This window comes from Condylura cristata, unplaced genomic scaffold (genome assembly GCF_000260355.1).
Source record: "Condylura cristata isolate star-nosed mole 26May11 unplaced genomic scaffold, ConCri1.0 scaffold00034, whole genome shotgun sequence".
NCBI lineage: Eukaryota > Metazoa > Chordata > Mammalia > Eulipotyphla > Talpidae > Condylura > Condylura cristata.
This window is the reverse complement of record NW_004567135.1, coordinates 14,063,974-14,080,793: the sequence shown is the minus strand read 5'-3', so window position 1 is coordinate 14,080,793 and position 16,820 is coordinate 14,063,974. Positions and strand designations below refer to the sequence as shown.

Below are 16,820 nucleotides of genomic sequence, written 5' to 3'. Positions count from 1 at the left end.
TTGGTTTAAGTCAAGGACATGAGACATGTGTAAATGGGACTGAGCTATTGGAGTCCAGATTGTCACTTACTGGCCATATTGCATGATAGCAGAATATTATTCAGAATCCTTGGGGCACATGGGGGAGCTGCAGCTAAGACTCACCTTCTCAGACTACTCCTCCCTGCTGTTATCTCAGCCATCTTGCCCCCACCCTGCATTCATTCACACACACACACACACACACACACACACACACACACACACACGCTGCCCAGATGTTAATGTGTGATGTGCTAGACAAGATCCCACTTCTTTCATGTCTCCTGATCTGGTCTTATCATCCTCCTCTCTCTTTTGTCTTCCTGACCTGACAAGGTCAAGGCTCAAGCCCTCAGTCACCTGGTGGCTCAGTTCCTGCTTGACATACAAGCCTGCAGGACCCCTCCAAATCCTGGGTCCTCTTGCATGTTCCATGTGCCTCTCTAACTACACACAGTGCTCCCTTGGTCACTGGCTAGTGAGGAACCAGCATCTTCATGAATCCTTGCAATCCACTCCTGAGAAGGTCTGGGCACATTAAACAGGTCATCCATATGTGGATAATTGGGGGGAGGGGAAGTAAAGGGGTTGCTCTAACAGAATGGACTACAGAGGCCTAAGAGAAACAAGCAGGACAGATTACAGAGGCTGAGAAAGCAGAGGCCTGCAGCTCCTGGTGGTGCAGGATGCCCGAGCCTGGAGAGCTGGTAGAGAAAAGTCAAGAGCAGACTTTTAAATCAGATCACTATGGCCTAGTGAGCAACTGAGACAGAGCCTCTCCTCCTTCCCAGGGACCTGACTTCATCTCAGAAAAGGTCACTCTTAGTCCACAACCACACCTTTTGCTTAGTGCTACACAGTTACAATCCTCCAAAACACCAATTCTTGATCATCCAGGTACAAAGGAAAAGAAGATTTTCTACCTCCTCCTTAGCTGCCCTTACTTCCCTAAGAGTCAAGGTCAGGCCCTCCCTGGTGGCTCAAAGGGTTAAAGCCCAACACTATGAAGCTATCGCAGCCACTGCAGCACGAGTTCGACCCCCAGCCAGGGAGCTGACCCACATGGCACAGCAGACCTCTCCTGACCACCCACTGCTCCCCTCAGCACTGTATTTTAGTCAGTCGGCCTGTCCTGCTCCCCACTCTGTCTCTGGTGAATCCTCTCACCCCCTGCACGTCAGGCCTGTACCCTATTTCTGTATGTTTAAATAACTAAATCTCTTTTTTAATAGTATAATAGTGTATTTTTACATCATTTTGTGCATTTTTCCATTTCTGTTGCAATCCCCTTGGGCTTCCCGTCACCAAATCACCATAGTCCAGGGCATTTCCCCACACACACACACTGTTTTTGATCCCATTCCCCACTCCACCCCCATAAAATGTCTCTGGTATATAGCTAAATAAATAAATCTTTAAAAAACAAAAAGGTCAAGGTCATTGGCAGGTCAGAGTTCACTAAAGGAAGGGAAAGGAAGGGTCTTGCAACGGACCCAAGTGCTACCTTAGCAGTTCCTGTTCTGTGTCTCAGCATCATTCACGACGGAAGAAGGCCAGGCCCCAGACAACCCAACTCCCAGTCCAAGAAGATAGACCCACCTCTGTGATTTCCATCGTCCCTTAGATAGGATTCTTGTTAACACAGTCGCTAGGAAGTTTCCTAAAGGAAGGGTGAATCCCTTTCAGAATTGGAAACTGAGCTTCAGGCCAAAGACATATCCCTGAAAGCTCAGAACGGCTCTTCCCCTACTGGGCCAGCAGGTGGCACCACCATCAACACTTTCAAAAACAAAACTGAATTAAACTGAAACAGATTTTTTTTTTTGTTTATGCAAATAGCTCATTCTCTACAACATTCCTCCGGGAATGGTTTCCCCCACCTCCCACTCCACCGTCATCCCACCCCCTCCCTCCTCTGTATGACCGTCCTCTCCCTGGACGCAGAGTGGATGAAGCCGCTTTCAGGAGAGTGGAGCCCAAAACAGACCCTGAGATATGTGAGTAATGATGGGGACCAAGGAGGGAGGGAGAAGCCAGAGAGGATAATCCTGAGCCTGGGAGACCCCACTGCTCCACTGTTCCGGAAGATGGGCACACCCTCCCTCCCCACACACCTTACCTGTTCCAAGGAGCAGACGCGTGCACACATACATGCCCCCCACAGACACCCCAATCCCTCCTCCTGAGGACAAAAGGAGACCTTAGACCCATGAGGTGATGGCCATCTTTCTTTCCTCATCTCAGCACAGGGTCAGTGAGATGGAAGAATCCACTGTGCTCAGGGGGTGTCCTCTGTAGGTGACCCCATATTCCATGGAGGTTTCTGCCAGAGGCCTTTAAGAGTCTTTTGGGAGCCCTTTTAGAGGCCATGATTGAAACACTCACCCTCAATTAACTGGTCCCAAGCCAATCCCCTTCCAGAAAGGGGAGGGAGCAACGGGAGGGAGGTAAAGGGACAGTGATGACCTCTGGACTGGACACTGCCCTGGGGAGGAGAACCCAATGCAACCACTGCAGAAACACCCCCCACCCCCATTCACCTCCTCCTCCTAGAATATTTTAGTGAGCTCTAGAATGGCCAGAGAGGAAAATGTTCATAACATGACCATCCCATCCCCTACCCTAGCCGTTGCCCAAACAGCAAGGGTACCCACCTTCCAGCCCCACAGACACCCCTTTTCTTTTTGACAGGTGGCTCTTATCTCTCCTGGTGCCAGTCTTATTCTGCAGGGTGGAAGGTTCCATCTACCTCCCTCAGAGGCTCTATGGGGAGGTGACTTCCCCTCTGTATCCCAAGCCTTACCCCAGCAACTTAGAGACCACCACTGTGATCACAGTCCCCACTGGATATAGGGTGAAGCTGACCTTCTGGCACTTTGACCTGGAGCCTTCTGAGAGCTGTTTGTATGACTATGTCAAGGTAGGGGGCAGGCTGGGGAGGCGGGGAGGACAGGGTGTGTCTGGGTCCCAAGGACTCATGTTCCCCACCAAATATGAGTCAGGCCAGCCTTGAAAGAGCTGAAGGAGAAGCGCTGAGAGCCAGGTGATACCAGAATGAGGTGCCTACTGTTTCTAGGGGTCCTCAGTGAGCACAGGAAGATACAAGCTCTACTCTCTGGACTTCACTGTCTGCAGGAGTCAGAAAAACCTTCCCCACCTGCTGACTTGCTAGGACTCTTGGGGAAACTGCAGTGCCCAGTGTCCCTGTTTCCATGGAGAGTGTGGCCATGACCATAAGTCATGTAGGCCTCAACGGGAGCAGAGGAACACAGGGAAGACCAACATGTGTAAAGGGACTTCAAGCATAGCGTCCAGCGAGGACAAAGGGCTCACTCCTCTCACCCTAACCAAGGGTACCTTCCCAGCCCCAGCATTCAAGATCCAATAAAGATGAGTTTCCAGACTCAAGTAGAGCCTACAGCCCATCCATCCCATTCCAGCAGAGGTTAAGGAATTACAGAGAGATGATTCATCCTCCTAGACCACAGTGCTTGAGAACTTGGCAGTGCTGCAGAAGGTGGGAAGAGGGGAGATTGGTGGCAAAGAGAGTAGGGGGGGGCAGGAACCACTCGTGCTTTTGAGGGGTGAGGGGAGAGAACAAGGAGGTTGGATGGTGCTTGCCATTGTCAAGATGGTGGGTCCCAAAGGCTCACCTTTCACTTATCAGGAGGCATGGCTAGATGTGAATGGTTTGACCAAGCAAGTAATGAAAATCAAGCAGGCCAGGTCCAGGCCCTAGCAATGAAGGATAAGAAGGATGGGTGGAGACGACCAGGGTTCAGTGGAAGATCCGCACAGAGGAGGTGGGTCTGAAACAAGCTGAGGGACGTGAAGCAAGGAAGAGGTGATGGATCACATACCAGATACATGCAGAGTTAGCCAAGAGGAGACCCAGGTGGATAGATGAAGTCACCAGGGGAAATCTGCGACAAGTTGGAGACAGGGAGGTCGGAGGGCATTCCAGCAGTGGGCCACAATGACCTTCTCTGACTGCCCTTATGGGATAAGACCCTACAGATCATCTTCCAATCCCATGTTCTTCCTCCACCAGATCTCTGCTGATAAGAAAACGCTGGGGAGGTTCTGTGGGCAACTGGGTTCTCCACTGGGCAACCCCCCAGGAGAAAAAGAGTTTATCTCCCAAGGGAGCAAGATGATGCTGACCTTCCACACAGACTTCTCCAATGAGGAGAATGGCACCATTATGTTCTACAAGGGCTTCCTGGCCTACTATGAAGCTGTGGGTGAGTGACCCCTGGGAGCCCTTTGATCTGGCCTCCTTTATACTAAATGGGGGTTAGCAAAAGGAAATTATGAATCCCAAGAATCAAGAAGCCTGGCCTTTCTTGTTTTTCCCTTCAACAGTCTTTTCCAGAAGAGGCCTGTCAGCAGCAGTGCTAGCCCCTTGGGCAGTGGCCAGAAAGCAACAGAGGTCAGGTGGCCAGGAACTAACTTTATCTTTTTTTTTTTTTAGATGTATTTATTTGTGCATACAGAACTGGGGTACAGGCCAGAGATTCAGGGGTGGCGGAGGCTTCACCAGAGACAGAGTGGGGAGCAGAACAGGCAGATGGACGAAGTACACTGCTGAGGGGAGCAGCGGGCGGGTCAGGAGAGGTCTGCCGTGCCATGTGGTCACCTCCGGGGCAGGCGGGGATCGAACTCATGCAGAAGTGGTTCTTAGTGCAGTGCTTTAACCCACTGTGCCACCAGGGAGGGTCAGTTACTTTATCTTTAGGCCTCCACTGAGTGACCTCGCTGACCAGCACAATGGCAGAAGTCCCCTCACAGAAGGTCACCCTTTTTTCTGGACTCTCTTCCAGACCTTGATGAATGTGCTTCCCAGAGCAACTTGCTAGAGGAGAGTCCTCAGCCCCAGTGCCAGCAGCTGTGTCACAACTACATTGGCGGCTACTTCTGTTCCTGCCGCGCAGGCTATGAGCTCCAGGAGGATGGGCATTCGTGTCTGGGTGAGGTCAGGTGGTATGGGAGGGAGCCAGGGCTTGCTGCCAGCCCAGGGCCTCCACATGATGTCCTCTCCACTCTGCTTTCTCAGCCGAATGCAGCAGTGAGATGTACACGGAGCCTTCAGGCTACATCTCCAGCCTGGAGTACCCCCAGCCATACCCCGCTGACCTGCGCTGTAACTACAGCATCCGAGTGGAGCGGGGCCTCACCCTTCACCTCAAGTTCCTAGAGCCTTTTGAAATCGATGACCACCAGCAAGTGCACTGCCCCTATGACCAGCTGCAGGTACAGCCATCTGCCCCTGCAGAGAGCCTCCCCTCCTATCTCTCCCCTTCCTTCCTTGTCCCCACTTCCAACTGAGTCCTCCGGCCAATCAAGACAGATTAGGCGAGACTGCACACAACTCAAGTGAGTCCCAAGATCCTTTTTCGCTTCTGGTTGGAAACATGCAGCAAGAGGATTCCCAGCACCCTTCTGGCCCAGTGGGGAAAAGTCTGAATTGCAAAGATGACCTTCCCTCCTCCCCACCAGATCTATGCCAGTGGGAGGAATATCGGCGAGTTCTGTGGGAAGCAAAGGCCTGTTGATTTCGACACCAACAGCAATTCTGTAGACTTGCTGTTCTTCACGGATGAGTCAGGGGACAGCCGGGGCTGGAAGCTGCATTACACCACTGAAAGTAAGGTTGCTGGGGGCCCTCCCTCACCAGCAGGAGGGCAAAATCAAGGGGAGGGGAAAGCAAGGACAAGTGGCTCTGAAATTAACATGCCCTCTCATCTCCACATTAGCCATCAAGTGTCCCCAACCCAAGACACTAGATGAGTTCACCATCATCCAGAACCTGCAGTCTCAGTACCAGTACCGTGACTACTACATTGCCACCTGCAAACAAGGCTACCAGCTTGTAGAGGTAAGCGGTCAGGGCTAAGGAGAGAGCAGGCCTCATCTTCCAGTCATGCCAGTCAGTAAGGCCCACAGCGTGAGCTACATGGGACACCTGGTCTACCAGCTCTCAAATTTGACTACACATTGGAAACAGAGTTAAAAAAAAAAATACTAACGTATTTGGATTCCTCACCAAAGATTGATTCCATTGCCCTGGAGTACACCTGGGCATCTGGATTACTGAAAGCCCCCCCCCCAGGTGATTCTAAGGTTAGCCAAGTTGTTTATGAACACTGACCTTGGCCAATATCTCACTGTAGAAACAGGGACTGGAAAAACAGGGGTGGAGATAGTGTGCAAGGTGGCACACTCAATAGCACAGTGCAGGTATGAGGACCCCAATTTCCTGCTTCTTGCTCTAGGGATCTTTCATGTGCATTGGCTCACCACCTTGTTTTCAATTTTGCAGACTCAGGAAAGAACGTGAGTTCATCAGTCGATCAAACTCACAAAAGCTAATAAACTAAAATGTTATTTATAGTATATACAGGTACAGATTTATAATACTATTTACCTGAAACCTATAGAATGCTATAAACTAATGTTACTGTAAGAAAAAAATTATAAATAAGTAAAGCATTTCTAAAACATACACACCGTGGTCAGGAATCTAAAACTTAACATCCCACCTTTTGTTTAACAAATCCACTTGGAAAACCTAACCAGAAAATCAGAGATGTTTGGTCTAGCCATCCTTAACTAGTAGTTATTTTGTTCATGAAATCCTTTAGGCATTTGCCAAGTGCCAGGCAGTGTTCTAGAGGCAGGAGGTACAGCAAGAAGAAACATACATGTTATCTCAGCCCACTGCACTGACACAAGAATGTGCCACCCAGCCCAGGTAGCCAGTGGGATGGCTCCTCAGCCCAGCTGCTTCCAGTCACATCGTGAGGACTGGGGCCCTGGCGCTGAAGAGTCTTGTGCTCTGCCAGAGTTACTACCCCGTTTCTGAGTCGCCCCCATCCTCCCCTAGAGTGACATGTGCATTCTAGAATGTAAAGCAAGTCACCCAGCTTATCTGATATTATTTACATTTCACTCGACAGCCTTGTTCTTCTCATACATAGCCTCATGCAGGCTTTTCCTAGGCTAACTCTCTGGGATGATGTTTGGTCCTAATAAGACATTCATACTGTCCGACCACATTTCATATCAGAGGTGCCACATTCTTGTCTCGCTCCTGCTACATCTACACAACCACAGTGGTGACTGGTAAGCATCAGCATCTCAGGCACTCTTGGAAGTGGCTAGGGCTGTGCAGTATTTTAGGAAGGGATCTTGCCCTGCAGAAAACACAAGTCTAGGAGAGAGGAAGTGGTGCAGGACCAGCCTGACAAAGGAAGAGAAACGCTGTTGTGCTTCAGGGCAGAGTCTTTCTTGTGTTTCGGTGCAGAAAATACACAGACCGCCCTGTTTTATTTTTTTTTTTTTATTATTCAATTACAAATTGTGGGGTTCAACTGGACTTCAGTGGAAACCAGCAAGAGTCCAGAAAAAAAACTCATTGGGTCTAACAATTAGCCCTCCCTTGAATGTTTGTTTTGTGACTCAGCGCCCCAGCTGATACTTTGGACTGAGAGGACTAGCTTAGGAGAAGCAGCATGGACAAAGGATCCCCTTGGGCAGGGGTGCTGCGGTCTGTGCTTCAGAGATGCCCTTGTACCCTACTGCACCTGTGTGGGGAGTGGCAGGAAGGGACCTGCCGGGAGTCATGTGCTAATGGCACCCTTACTTTTTGCTCAAATAGGAGGACCAAGCGCTGCCCTCCTTCACAGCTGTCTGCCAGGATGATGGCACATGGCATCGCGCCATGCCCAGGTGCAAGAGTAAGTCACAACTCAGGTGTATCTGCCTCTGGGTACCTCCCAACCCCCAGTCTTGGGGCCTTAGCCTGAGAAAGTATGAGGGGATCTACACTAAGCCTGTCTTCACAGCCCCCAAGCCAACTTGTCTGTGAAGTTATGCCCCATCTCAGAGACCAATCAACCCTCATTTCAGCACTAACATGGCCCCAGCAGGACTGGTGGACTCTCCTGAACTAGGTTTTACTCCATCCTGTTCCCATTCATCCTAAGTGCTCCCCCTCCCCCGAAGCATCCCCTGGGTCCATTCCTGGTCTGAGGGCAGACAACTCACATTTCTCCCCATAAAGTACCAGCACAGTCATTCTCAGTCCTCATGACCCTGTGTTCTCTCCAAGTCAAGGACTGTGGGCAGCCCCAAAACCTGCCGAATGGGGCCTTCAATTACACCACCACAGAGGGGGTAAACACCTACAAGGCCAGTATCCAGTATTACTGCCATGAGCCATATTACAAGATGCAGACCAAAGATGGCAGCAACGAGTTTGAGCGAGGTAGGTCTGAGCCAGGAAGGGACCCGGTGACAGCCTTCTACTTCCATTTCCTTTGAACAACTGAGATTTCATCCAACAAAATTCTTAGCAGATGTATATTAAAATATCTTCTGAGAACACTGGTTTTAATGGTCTAAGTACAGTTCCAAAGAGAAGCTAAGGAAGTTGAGGAAAGAGGCATCTGACCTGACAAAAAGACTTCAGTGTCATAAATAATCAGTTTCCTCTCGTCACCATCATCATCCTCACCACCACCACTACTTCAGCTACGTCAGTGAGACTTCCCCCAGTATTTTCTCCACATACCTCAACAGGCTACTAAATTGGAACTTTGCATTTGGGATTACTAAATGACTCTCGAACTCAATAATAGGTATCTTTAAACCCTTTCTAATAAATAAAATCATATACTTGGTAGGTTGGGAACATGGGAAAGGGAAAAACTCCTTTGATACATCCTCTATTTGGTGTTAGGAGAGAACAGGACTTGAAGTGAATCCATCCTCACTTTGTAGCTTGTATCTTAAAACTTAGGTGACCTATGCGTGAACTATGTAAACTCACTTTCCTTAACTATTGATTGAGGTTAATAACACTTAAATAAGATAATACAGCTAAAGCACTCAGCAAGAACCATCACACATTGTCAGGAGTCAGGACAAATACTCACCATTATCTCCAGTTCCCCTACCCAGATGCAATTATTGATAAATCTTGATAAGTGCTTTCCAATGTTTGGGTGAACTTCCACAAATAACATATAGTTAAGCATTCTTATTTTACACAACATTAAAGCAAGGATGTGCTTAGAGACTCAACACCTGGGATCCCATCCTTGTGTATTTGAACTTTCTTCTTTGGTCTTGTCTTTGCTGGTTCTGAATCTCACCCCTTCATGCCCAGCACACTCAGTGCTCACTGGCCTCTATTCCTGGTCCCCTCCCCACTCAGGGACATACACCTGCACAGCCCAGGGCCTCTGGAAGAATACGCAGGCGGGAGAGAAGATTCCTCGGTGTTTGCCAGGTAAGTGGAGACCCCAGGGCCTCCTCAGTGACATGCGCTCCTGCTGGACCTCAGGAGAAGCATGGCACAGAGATGGAGACAAAGCAAGTGAGAGACACTCCAGACTGCAGTTGAAAGCAGACATCAGGTGTAAAGAAAAAAAGGAGAGGAGACATCCCAGGAGGTAGGGAGAGAGGGGCCAGGGAATGCGCTCAGCTCTGACATGAGCATTGTCACTGGCACATGGGAAGTCAGGGAGTGAAAGAGCAAGGGAAACTCCAGGAAGAAACAAGCTAGAGCAAGAGGAGGCTGACACTAGTCCAGAGAAGGGAGTGGAGGACTGGGAGGAGAAAGGTGAGCACCCAGGGCATGAGAAGGGAACTGCCTGGCCACAGGAGGCCAGAGAGCTCACCTGTCCTTGCTTTCCCTGCCTCTCTCCTCCAGTGTGTGGGAAGCCTGTTAACCCTGTGCGGCAGAAGCAGCGCATCATTGGAGGGAAGGCAGCAGAGATGGGCAACTTCCCTTGGCAGGCTTTCACCTCCCTCTACGGGCGAGGGGGTGGAGCGCTGCTAGGTGACCGCTGGATCCTCACAGCTGCCCACACCCTCTACCCCAAGCACAATGACAAGGCAAACAATGCCTCTATGGACGTGTTCCTGGGCCACGTAAATCTTACGGACATCCAGAAACTGTCAAACCACCCTATCCGCAGGGTCATCGTCCACCCAGACTACCTCCAGCACGACCCCCACAATTTTAATGCAGACATTGCCCTGCTGGAGCTGGAAAACAGCGTCACCCTGGGCCCCAACCTCCTCCCCATCTGCCTCCCTGACAACAAGAACTTCTATGACTGGGGTCTTATGGGCTATGTCAGCGGCTTTGGGATTATGAAGAATAAGTTATCTGATGACCTGAAGTTTGTCCATCTGCCTGTAGCCAGGAGACCGGTATGTGAGAAATGGCTCCGGGCTCAGAAAAGTGTTGATGTGTTTTCTGAAAACATGTTCTGTGCTGGGGACCTGACTCTGAAGCAGGATGCCTGTCAGGGAGACAGTGGAGGCGTCTTTGCTGTGAGGGATGAGGACACTGGCCGCTGGGTAGCCACAGGCATCGTCTCCTGGGGCATCGGGTGTGGCAATGGGTATGGTTTCTACACCAAAGTGCTCAACTATGTGGACTGGATCAAGAAAGAAATTGGAGAGGAGGACTGAGCCCAGAAGTCACCAGGTCAGAATTCAAAGAGAAGTGTGTAAAGAAAAAACCAACCTGACCAGTTATTGATAACCACTAACAATTGATATTAAAATCACTGATGCAGAAAGACACTGTGTAAAATAAAGTCTCTTTCTATAGTCCCATCCACATTCTTCACTTGAAACAACCCAAAGAGTACATTTCCTTTGTTTAAAAAAATGAAATTCAGCTGAGTGAATTTCATTAACTGGAGCAAAAGGAAGGTGATCCAAAGAACTATACTAAATAAAAGGTTTTTAAAGGCAGTAAAGGGGTGGAGGAAATACGTTTCTACCAAAGAGTGGATTATTTCAGGTAAGGTCACCTGGCTTTGGGAAATGGCAGGGTTCCATCAGGCGGGTCACCTCACTAGAACTGAGCAGAAATTTTCCAGATTGACTAATTTTAAGGTTCCACTCTGCAGAGATTAAAACTGATTAAGGTAGGTGTTAAATCTCAGTTTGGCAACTTGGACTTAGCACCAGGAACTCCATTTTGTGCCTATTGTCTCTTTTTTTTAACACCTTCCTCTGTGCAGAGGATCTGTTTCTTAATATGACATTATCACTGTCCTTACTGATTTTTATACTATTGGGTAATTAAATAAACTCTTTACAAATAAAATTTTGTGAGACCTTCCAATGTGTAAAATGAGTTAATGTGGCATTTAATCAATCTATTTTGTAAGGTCACTGCAATCTTATGATTTCTAAGAAATGTATATTTGGTCATTCAGATGATCAAAATATATGTTTTCATATATATTTCCACGGCCCCTGGGTCACAGCTCCTAAAACCCTTGAAAATGCCTCAGCCTAAGAATATCTTTTGGTGTAATATTTGGTCTCAGGTTCTCAGTTCCCAAATTTGGTTTTATGTTAATGAAGTGACTCTTAGAAAGCACCCTGAGGTGGTGCCGGCTGTCAGGGGAACTAACACTGACTGGAGGACTGGAACTTTCAGTCCTATTCCTTGATTTCTGATGAGGAGGGGCAGCAGGAGGTGGGGGAGTTGGAGGTTGAATCAGTTAATTGAATACCAGTTAATTGAAGCCTCCATAAAACCCAAAAAGGAGGATGTTCAGAGAACGTCCATGTTGGGGAACCAGAATGTTTCCATGTGCCACAGCCCTGGGCCCCAAGTCCAGAGGCTCGAAAACTTTGTTCAGGACTTTGCCTTACCTATCTCGTCATCTGGCTATTGAGTCACTGTTGTTTGTAATAAACCAATCACATAGCAAGTAAATGGGTTTCCTCAGTCTTGTGAGTCATTCTAACAAATTCATTGAACCCAAGGAGAGGGTTGTAGGGACCTTTGACTTGTCAGCAGGAAACAATTTGGACTTGCCATAGCCATGTGAAGCAGGGCAGCCTTGGGAGCCTGAGCCCTGCGCCTGTGGAAGCTGATGTTGTCTCCAGGTAGATAGTGGCAGAATTGAGTGGCATGATAGGACACCCTGATGGCACGGGACAGTTGTTTGGTGGGGTAAGACACCTACTCACACACATCACAGTTGACTCCCAACCACTTAGTCAGGTTTATTGTATATACTTGGCCTCCCTGGTGGCCTAGGGGTTAAGTCTAAGTCTTGATACTGCCACTGGTGATGGTGATGGCCTGAATTCCATCCCCAGCCAGGGAGCTGGCCCACTTGACGCAGCAGACCTCTCCTGTCTTTCCCGCTGCTGCCCTCAGCAGTGTATTTCAGCACATCTGCTTGTTCTGCTCCCCATTCTGTCTCTGGTGAATCCTCTCACCCACCGCACCTCTGGACTGCACCCCAGTTCTACTGTTACAGGGTAGCCTACAGTGGACTGGGCCGCCTGTCTGTTGGGCCTCACCCGAGCGCTCACCATTCGGTTACACTGCAGGTACACACAAAAGGGTCAATAACGGGTTTATTTACAAAAGGGGAAAGGAATAGGGAACATCCCAGGGAAAGAGAGTGGGATACAAAGTAAATTGAATACCTTACGGGTAGGCTGACTGAACACACCGAATAAGGCAGTCCGGAGAGCCGTTTCCTGAGCGAGAGAGCGAGAGATGCAAGCGTGCCCTATTTATCCCCCAAATGACCCAGAATTCCTGCTAGCTCCGCCTTTGGGTCCTCGCAGTTCTCTCCCTGGTACTGCTGGGAGTTGTAGTTTCCAGTCACTGGAGTAGGGGGTAGAGTCCAGAAAGCTGGAGTAGGGGGTAGAGTCCATAAGACTCTGCAGAGTTCCTTTAAGACATCCTTCCCCTTAACACTTCTGTGTAAAGTAAAAGTAAATAAATAAATATCTTACAATAAAGAATAGGTCTTTAAAAAATCATAATATTTACTTAGGAATACAAGGAGAGCAATTAAATGTATGAACACATTTACAATTAGCATCATGGCTAAGAGCTTATTTCTGCATTTTGTTCTGATTGTAGAATATGAAGAAAACCCCGCTTTTCCCACCTAAGGAATGACAAATACAACAGCATTTTCCCCACCATTTTTTTTTTCTTGTAAAGTTTTGTTTTGACCAGGTTATAGGAGACAGGTTGGAGAACACCCCACCAGGGGCATGTCCATTCTAATATTCCTGAGAGAGATTTGGGAATATTTTCTTTTACTTGATGCTGCTGCTCCCAGCCCTTACATGTCCATCAAGAGAATTTCCTCTTTTACTCAGAGACACCCGTTCCCTGCCTCTTCCTGATGCTTCTTCTTTGGGTGAAGTTCTCCTCTTGGGAAGACATCCATAGCCAGCTGTCTCTTCAGGATCACTGCTTGCTAATTCCTTGTATAAGGTTTTGTTTCTTGGGTCTGACAAGGGACGGACAGGTTGCCCATTCTGTTCTCCCAAGGAACCCACAGGAAGGTGGGGGAGCAGGGTTTATTTGTATTTGTTTTCTTTTTGGATCTTTCACTTGTCTCCTCACACTCCTCCAGAGCTGGGCCATTTCTTTTCCTTCTTCAAGCGTTTCTTCCCGTTTCTCTAGTTTCCTAGTAATCTCAGCAGCCGCCCCATCTGCCCTCCCTTCAGGACACCCAGATTCTTTCATAGAATCTCTCCAGTCTCACAAAAGGATAGCCACTTCTCAACTACCTTGCAAAGCTTCTCCCAAAATACACTGTGGGTAGGTACCTCAGCAAAGCAATTATTTCATGAGTCGGGACTGCATTGAAAAAATGATATCTAGCAATAATAACTTGGATTCCCTAAGATACATTTAAAGGTCAGAGAAGGACACAAAACTTGGCAAAATCACTGAAGTGTTTACAATAGAATGTTATCATGACATTATTGCCCAACCAACTCCTCTAGACTTGTTTGAACAACTTTATGTAAACCAACACAAACAAGCCTGAACTCAGGAAAATCAGTTGACACTTAAAAGTTTCCCAAGTAAAGACAAGTTGTTAAACCCAAATGCATGCTCCACAATCCTTTATCTGAAATCTTTTTTGGTCAAGTACCTTTCAATAATCAAGACTTTATGGATTTCAGAAATGTCATATACTATCCGCTATGCAAAGCCTGAGGAGTCACCTTATAATAAAATAGATGAACAATTTTTCAGAAAAAAGTGTTCAATTATTCACAAAATGTGAAATAACAGCTAGAAACGACTCCCTGTCAGTTCAGTTCAGGTTTTGCTTCTGACTTAATTTTTGGTGCCAAACTTATAAAATTAGTTTCAGTTTGTAGGAACATCTTAGGTTTCAGGATTGTGGGCTCAAATAGAAATGACAGGACTTTTTCTCAAAGTTTACATAAAAATATACATGTTGATTGCCATTTATTTTATTTTTTTATTTTAATAATATAACAGTTTATTTTTACATCATTTTGTACACTTTTTTGTTTTTATCTCAGCTGTAATCCCCATGGGCTTCCCATCACTGAATCACCCGTGTGCCATCACCATAGTCCTGTGCACTTCCCTTCCCACCCCCCTTCCCCGTTTTTGATCCCATTCCCCACTCCACCCCCACAAAATGTCTCTGGTATATGGCTGTTCATTATTCTTATTATTTTCTCGCCTGCTCCATTATACTCCTGCTATGAACGAAACCATCCAGTATTTTTCTTTTTCTTTCTGGCTTATCTCACTAAGCATGATCTTTTCCAGCTCCATCCAAGTTGCTTCATTGCCATTTTTTTTTTTAATGATTGAAAATGTTTTCAGAAAAAAGCACTTCAGAGCTCTACTGAAAACTAAACAAAAAAGGGGAACTACATTATTTCTAAATTTCCTGGCAAATGTAAGATTCTGACTCCCAAATCCTTATAACCATCAAAGGCAACTCCAGCCAGAGTCCACCAACAGGCTGGTTCCCAGCCCTGGGGTGCCTGAACCCTACCAGGACCTGACATGCCATGGAGGCTGCTTGGAGCCAGAAATCAGGGTTGAGCCTCCTCTGAGCTGGAACCATCTGCTGGTCTCCTCAAGCACACCCCTGCTGAAGATATTTTCCTAGTTTTGACAGGCTGTGACAGTTTACTATAATGAAAGCTAAACATACCAGAGAGAGTAAACGAACCGCATTTATTTTTTATATTTTCATAAACACACCATTTTATTATTACAAAATGTTAAGAAGGCAAACTGACAACAGTTATTTGGTAGAATGTAAAAGCAAACCCTGCTATAGACAAGGGAGAATAGCTAAGTGCTATGAATGCAGGGAAAATGGACACTTAAGTTATAACTGCCCGAAAAAATTGGAGAATATGAACCTCCAATGAAGAAAGAAAAGGAAAAAACAAAAAACTCCTGAACCAGAAGAAGCAGTTGCAGAAGTAGGAGAAAGTGAGGATCAAAAGGAAGATCCTGCTGTTGACAGGCTGAGTCAGTTTCCAGAAAGCCAGAATGGAAAAACAGAATAAACCTAGTTTCGAACATTCTAGATGCCCAAGGATAAAGGAAAAGACATGTTTCGGTGACGAGCAAGCAACTTAATAATTAAAATTATATTTATTCTTTAAATATCATTTTTAACATTTTAATCATAAAATACAAACTTTAGTTGAGACTAAAGATTATGTTTACATTTTGACTAAGCCTAAGTATAAAAATACTTAGTACTAAATAGTTTTTACTATAAAATAATTCATAGGGAATTGAAAATAATTTTAAATGTCATGCTCCTATCATAGTAAAGTAATAAAAAATTAAGATTTGCTAATAAGCAATAATCTTGAAAACAGTTCATTTGACTAGAGAAGCAAATGCATTCACAGGAATGCAGTTGTCATCTCGCTGCATTGAGAAGATAGTGTCCCTCCCTGCCTTGTAGCCAGCTCTTCATTTATACCTTTAAGGTCTTGCTTTTACCTCCAATTCTAAGGACAAAGGTCTTTGCTGCAAAGGAGCTTCAAAGCAAAGACCAAAAAGAAATATTGCAAAAATAGCATCAGAACAGTTCACACACACACACACACACACACACACACACACCATGTTTCTGTGGTGAGGGCCAGTGTGTCTACTCCCACTTTACATTCCCCTGTGACTCCAGTAAAATACCCCACAAGCCCCACTCTGCTAGTGAGTGGGACCATAATCTTTCAGGCTCTAGTCTGCTAGCCTCATTTGTCAACGAATAACTAAAACTGCTTCCTTTCCCCTCAAAACTCTGTCCATCTAAATGGCGAAGGGGAACTAAAACCAGAAATTACAGAATTCTGGCATCAATCTCAAGAAAATAGCTAATAAAATGGTGTGTTTATGAAGTTCATTATAAAAGTTTACTCACATCTGATTGGTTTATGTACTTCAAGAACTCGAAGTAAGTTCACCTTTATAATAAAAACTGTGAAAAAATTTTTGAGAGAGTTTTTAAAAGGGGAATAAATACGTGAGGTGATAGATGTGCTAATTAACCAAGAAGGGGAAATTGTTTCACAATAGATACTTCTACAAATCATCATGTTGTACATGTTAAATATGTTAGATTTTTATTTCCAATCATACCCCAATAAAGCTGAAAAAGTTTGTCTTAAAAAAAAATTCTTTTATTTATGCATACAAGAACTGGAGTACAGGCCAGAGGTGGGAGTGGTGGTGAGAGTATTCACCAGAGTCAGAGTGGGGAGCAGAACAGGCAGACTGACTGAAATACACTGACTGAAATACACTGAGGGGAGCAGAGGTGAGACAGGAGAGGTCTGCCATGCCATGTGGGTCACCTCCCTGGACAGGGATAGAATTCATGCTGCAAGGGCTGTGATAGCTTCACAGTGCTGCACTTTAACCCCTTGCACCACCAGGGAGGGCCAAAACACTTTGGTTTTTAATTTAAAAATACATATGT

The 16,820-nt window shown here is 46.5% G+C and overlaps 1 protein-coding gene across 1 annotated transcript; it reads left to right on the top strand.

Moving 5' to 3' along the window:
- The first annotated feature begins 1,925 nt into the window (after positions 1 to 1,925).
- C1R (complement component 1, r subcomponent) lies at positions 1,926 to 10,619 on the top strand. The gene is made up of 11 exons (XM_012732588.1): positions 1,926 to 2,018; positions 2,713 to 2,941; positions 4,073 to 4,265; positions 4,845 to 4,991; positions 5,078 to 5,274; positions 5,521 to 5,668; positions 5,778 to 5,899; positions 7,682 to 7,760; positions 8,135 to 8,290; positions 9,242 to 9,316; positions 9,740 to 10,619. Coding segments are annotated over exons 1-11 (2,118 nt in total). The 5' UTR covers positions 1,926 to 2,016; the 3' UTR covers positions 10,510 to 10,619.
- Positions 10,620 to 16,820: the final 6,201 nt, after the last annotated feature.

What these genes read in the sequence shown, in the direction of transcription:
- C1R (XM_012732588.1), top strand. An exon ending in AAGGCTACCAGCTTGTAGAG is followed by an intron (nt 5,900 to 7,681) that starts GTAAGCGGTCAG and finishes TTGCTCAAATAG; the next exon opens with GAGGACCAAGCGCTGCCCTC. An exon ending in CAGCAACGAGTTTGAGCGAG is followed by an intron (nt 8,291 to 9,241) that starts GTAGGTCTGAGC and finishes CTCCCCACTCAG; the next exon opens with GGACATACACCTGCACAGCC.